The sequence below is a fragment of the Triticum urartu genome, chromosome 2, assembly GCF_003073215.2.
Source record: "Triticum urartu cultivar G1812 chromosome 2, Tu2.1, whole genome shotgun sequence".
Classification (NCBI taxonomy): Eukaryota; Viridiplantae; Streptophyta; class Magnoliopsida; order Poales; family Poaceae; genus Triticum; species Triticum urartu.
The window spans coordinates 739,579,860-739,584,688 of NC_053023.1; the positions used below are offsets into that span (position 1 = coordinate 739,579,860).

The following is a 4,829-nucleotide window of genomic DNA, read 5'->3' on the forward strand; positions in this document are numbered from 1 at the left end:
GGCTCCAGCTCCCCCCTCCCCCCGAAACCATGTCTCGCCCCCGCGCCGAAGGCCCCGATGGGCCCGACCGAGCCGGAAACGGGCTCGTGAAGCCCCCGTCGCTGCCACTCCCCGCACGAGCCGCCCCGCCGTCCGCCGGAGACGCCGCTAAGAAGCCACGGCCAGGACCGCCCAGACCCAGATAGGGCCCAGAAGGGCCCCAATCTGGGCTGGGAGGGCACCGCTGCCAGCCACTGCGACGCCCCGCCGCCAAGCAGGCACGCCGCCGCCAACGCGCCACCCAAGGGGCCACACCGCCGCCGGATCCACTGCCGCCGAGCAACACCGCCGCATCGGGAGGCCCCCGCGCCTCCCCATGCGCGTGCGGGGAAAGAACGGCCCGCCGCCGCCGGCGCCGCGCGGACAGGGCCCGGCGAACCACACCGGCGGCGGGGGGGAGAGGGTCGGGTAGGTGGGACGGAGGAGAGGGACCAGAGGCCCGCCCGTCGCCCGCGGGAGGGGGGGGGGCGAGCGGGCGGGGCGGGGGGAGGGGGGAGCGAGGCGGAGCAAGAGGCTCGCGGACGGCAGCCGGCGGCCGGCGGCGGCGGCGGGGGGAGCGGGGAGGAACCCTAGGGAGGAGCCTCCAGTCTGTCCGCTCCTCCACAATTGTATTGAAAGCTAACAGTTAGGTTCGCAGCATGACAGATGTTGCATTAATTGGGCTTTGCAACATGGGCTGTGTTGCGATGGGGGCGGGGGACGAATCGAACGATGATAGGGTTCACAACACGGCCGATATTGCAATGCTGGGAGGCAAATCGAACGGTCAAATCCGGCAGCTAGGAGGCAACCGATAATTCTCGATTATCAGTCGGAAGACGCATAGCAGCATCCTAAAAAAATAGCCTTTCTTTTGGAAGAATAGTAATAGTAAAATAAAAATCTAAAAAATAAACTGGAAACAAGAATTGCCCAGAAATAAAGGTTGGGAGAACACAGCTCACGTTGGATGTGAGATGTGCGGCCCAGATTAATCTATGTCTCCCCTTCTTCGTCCCGGCTGCCAGCAGTCCAGCACCGCCAGGGTTAGCGCGGTGGCGACCTTCGATCCAGGCGATTAATGGCGTGGTGGTGAGCTCCTGCGTGTTCGCCGGCAGGATTTTCCCTTGTTCCGGCAATCCCGTTGGGAGAGACTCATCCCCATTCATGCTCCCTTCTCCGGCGCCGCTACTCCATCCATAGGTACCTCAGTTCGAATCCCTGTTAACAAATTATGGTCCCGTTCATCAATTCCTCAGAGAAAAACAATCCCGACGCTGATTTCGGAATGGAGGCTAGGATCTTGGTTAATTATCTTACGATCCCCATTGCACAATTTTGAATGTTCACATGAGCGATCCTCATTGTAGTGTAATGTTTCCTCAGGCCGATTTTAAACATGATGAAGTAGCTTCAGGTTACCGGTTTATTTATTCTTCTCCCGGCCAAGGCTAGTAGCAACCTGTAATGTAAGGTAGAGTTACAAAAATGAAGAGAAAAATCCTGTGATGTAAGATACCTCATACAAATTTGTTGCCAAATTATGTTTTCTGTTTTTTTCATAGAACAGAGTTCGCTAGGCAGGATCCATGATCACGAATGTTTGCTCAAAAGTTAAACCAATGATAATGATGCTTGCAGAACTCAGTGATAACGATGCTTGCTGAAATGATTCACAGACAGCTTTATCTAGTTTGTACTTCTTGTTTCAGTAGGGTGCAGAAACCGGACGTGGCTGCAATGCAGCTTCAACTTCTACCCTATGTAAGCACCGAAGCACCTTATTTATATTGGCTATTACCGAATCTTACAAAAATCACTATATATCTTAGGAAGGATCGTGGCTGTTGAGCTCATGCCACAATTTGACTGCTCATGCTCATTACAGGACGTCCTGCGCGACATACTGTCACGGTTGTCGATCAAGGATGTCGTGAGGATAAGCACACTTTCTGGTGAATGGAGACAGCAGCGGATATGCCACCCAGATCTGGTCTTCACCAAAGATACCTTTGGCATCAGTACAGACACGAATACTGACCCAGACCTTGTCACCAAAGACTACTATGGCATCATTAAAGACATGAATACTAAACGAGCATCCTGGGCTGCTAAATTCATCGCTAATGTGGACAGTGTATTGCGCCCACTGTGTTCTACTCCAACTACCATGACGCTGGATAAGTTTGTTGTCAAATTTGGCCTTCGCATAAGGCACAAGTATCACATTGATAGATGGGTTAGATTTTCCATTGCGTTAAGGGCCAAGCACATTGCTTTTGATTTCACGGTTGATGTCACTTGTTATGGCGCTACATATGACAAGTACAAGTATGTTTTCCCGCTGTGCAATCTCAGTGGCCCAAACGGCTCTTGTGTCACATCTCTTGATCTAGGCTACGTATGGTTAAAGCTGCCCCTCAGTTTCTCTGGTATCACAAACCTTAGGAACCTCAGACTAAGTACGGTCTCCATCAGTGATGATGATCTCCAGTGCCTGTTGCTAAGTTGTGCCCTTCTTGAGTGCATAAACATAGAGTGGTGCGCCTAGGACAGAAACTGTGCAGGTTACAGTACCTGCGTGTTCGCCATTGTGAACTGGACATGATAGATTTGCATGCTCCAAATCTTACCAAATTTGAGTTTGATGACCATCCGATGCAAACTGTGCTCACTCAATCTTCAAAGTTGTCAGAGGCAATTTTTGTGTCGAACTTGAGAGTACTCGACGGTTATGATGATGTTCTGGATTATATCTTCACTGAGCTTCCAACTGCGCTTCCTCATGTGCACACACTACTTCTACTTTTGACTGTTAATCAGGTATGCTCTAGAAACTAGCTCTTTATTTCATTCTTCAATTTCGCCTATATGACATTTGCATTCAGGTGCTTTGTAGACCTGCCATATCGATTGATTCAAAATTAAATATTTGTTGAGTGGCCATGCATTATTTCTGTTCCAGGTAGAAAGGTTCAGTAACACCCACGATTGCTTCATGACTTTGAGGCATCTGAACATGAACCTTGATATCTTTCTCGGTCCATATGATGACAGCTGGGTTATGGGCTTTGTTAATCTCTTGGAATTAGCACCTCTCTTAGAAGAACTGGAACTGCATGTAAGTGGTCACTCTTAATTATGGTATTTTCCTGCGTGTTCTGCCCACTCGAACAAAGATGTATATTGAAATTAATGGATATATGCCCGTGCAGATGGATCATGATAGATTTTGCTCAGAAAATCCGAGGACAGTGTTAGCGACGCAAGGGCCTCCGCATCGTCATCTCAAGAGTGTCTACATGTCTGGATTTTGTGATGTATTGGGGCTAGCCGAGCTGGCGCTCTACATCCTTAGGAATGCTACTGTGCTTCAACGTATGGTAGTAGATCCTGTGGCAGGGATGATGGATAATGCGTTGATCGAACGTTTCTGTTCGGTCAGCAATGGCGGTAGCAGTGAAGATATTGTTTTTCCAACCGATGGGACTCGGAAATACGTCAGCAAGAAGAGGATGTTTGCAAAAAATAACCTTGACAAAGAGGAGTTTTGTCGCGTCCTCACCATTTTATGAGTACTATGCAAGAACTGGAGATCCTATCTACAAATGTGGATGAGGAAATCGGCGTGCTGGAAAATAGATCGGGAGCTTCCTTCCCTTCCCTTTTGAGATCCATTCCTGAACCCTTTAAGAAATGCTCAGAAGACAGGCATGCACAAGCTGATTGATTACAGACAAGTAGCATTAGTATGTCCTCAAGAATACAGTAGTTCTTTTTGTATTTTGATCGCGCCCTCGGTTAGGCTGGGTTTGGAGTTCTGAAATTCGGTTGTATAAGCAGAAGCCTCAAACTAGGCAATTATTATCCACTGTGTAACGAACTATGGTATGTGGTATACTCTTTTGATAATAAAATTGGGTAATTAACCAATATCGAGCAATCGCTGTGAGTGCTTTCTACCTACAATTGATCTAACATCAATTCTTTGTATTACCACAATTCAGAACCAACAAAATCAAAGAAGCCACCCCTTCTAACACCAGTAGAGATTTTAATTAGGGTATGCCCTCCCAATTACTAATTCAACCCCTTTTAACCACTCAAATTTTTTAATGGAGAAATTTGAGAAGAAAATGGAGGTGTGGGGAGAGAATATTGAAACGTATTAGTTTAATCTTTTTGGGAATATAAAAATACAATATTATGTCTACGTTTTTCTAAAATCCTAGTTTAATCTTTTTGAGAATATAAAAATACAATATTTAGGCCTTTTTACCTTTTATGCTTTAGGAAAGAAACTGGAGCCCAGTCCCGGCTCAAGGTCATGCTTTTTAGGTTTGGGTTATCAAGCCGGACTACCTAACCCTAGTTTTGCTTGTAACAATATTGATGGATGCCCCACACCATGAACCCCAAAACAATATTGATGGATGCCTCACACCATGAACCCCAACAGGCACAGACTAGGCGGCCCACAACATGAGAGACACATGGATCCTATGTTGTGCAGTCAAAAGAAAGTGATGCACTATGTTGCCGTGTGGTGAGCCAAAAGAAGCGTGGCACCCTCGATTGTAGAATTCTAATTTTTCATTGTTTGAACCATGGATTTTGCCTCGTAGAAGTTAGTACTAGAGTTTTAACCATTGCAGACAATGTTTTACTCCCTCCGTAACTTAATATAAGACGTGCTTTTGACACTGTCATAGTGTCAAAAAAGTCCTATATTAAGTTACGAGTTAAATGCACTGGACGTCCTAAATGTTTTGTCGTTTTGTCACTTTAGTCCTAATTCTTCCAAAATGCAC

The 4,829-nt window shown here is 47.2% G+C and overlaps 1 protein-coding gene across 1 annotated transcript; it reads left to right on the forward strand.

Annotated features, from left to right (window-relative positions):
- The first annotated feature begins 355 nt into the window (after positions 1–355).
- Positions 356–3,593, forward strand: LOC125538425. The gene is made up of 6 exons (XM_048701679.1): positions 356–447; positions 1,731–1,782; positions 1,907–2,450; positions 2,570–2,841; positions 2,984–3,139; positions 3,234–3,593. The coding sequence occupies exons 1-6, from the start codon at positions 356–358 to the stop codon at positions 3,591–3,593; spliced, it is 1,476 nt and encodes a 491-aa protein (XP_048557636.1).
- The last annotated feature ends 1,236 nt before the right edge of the window (positions 3,594–4,829 follow it).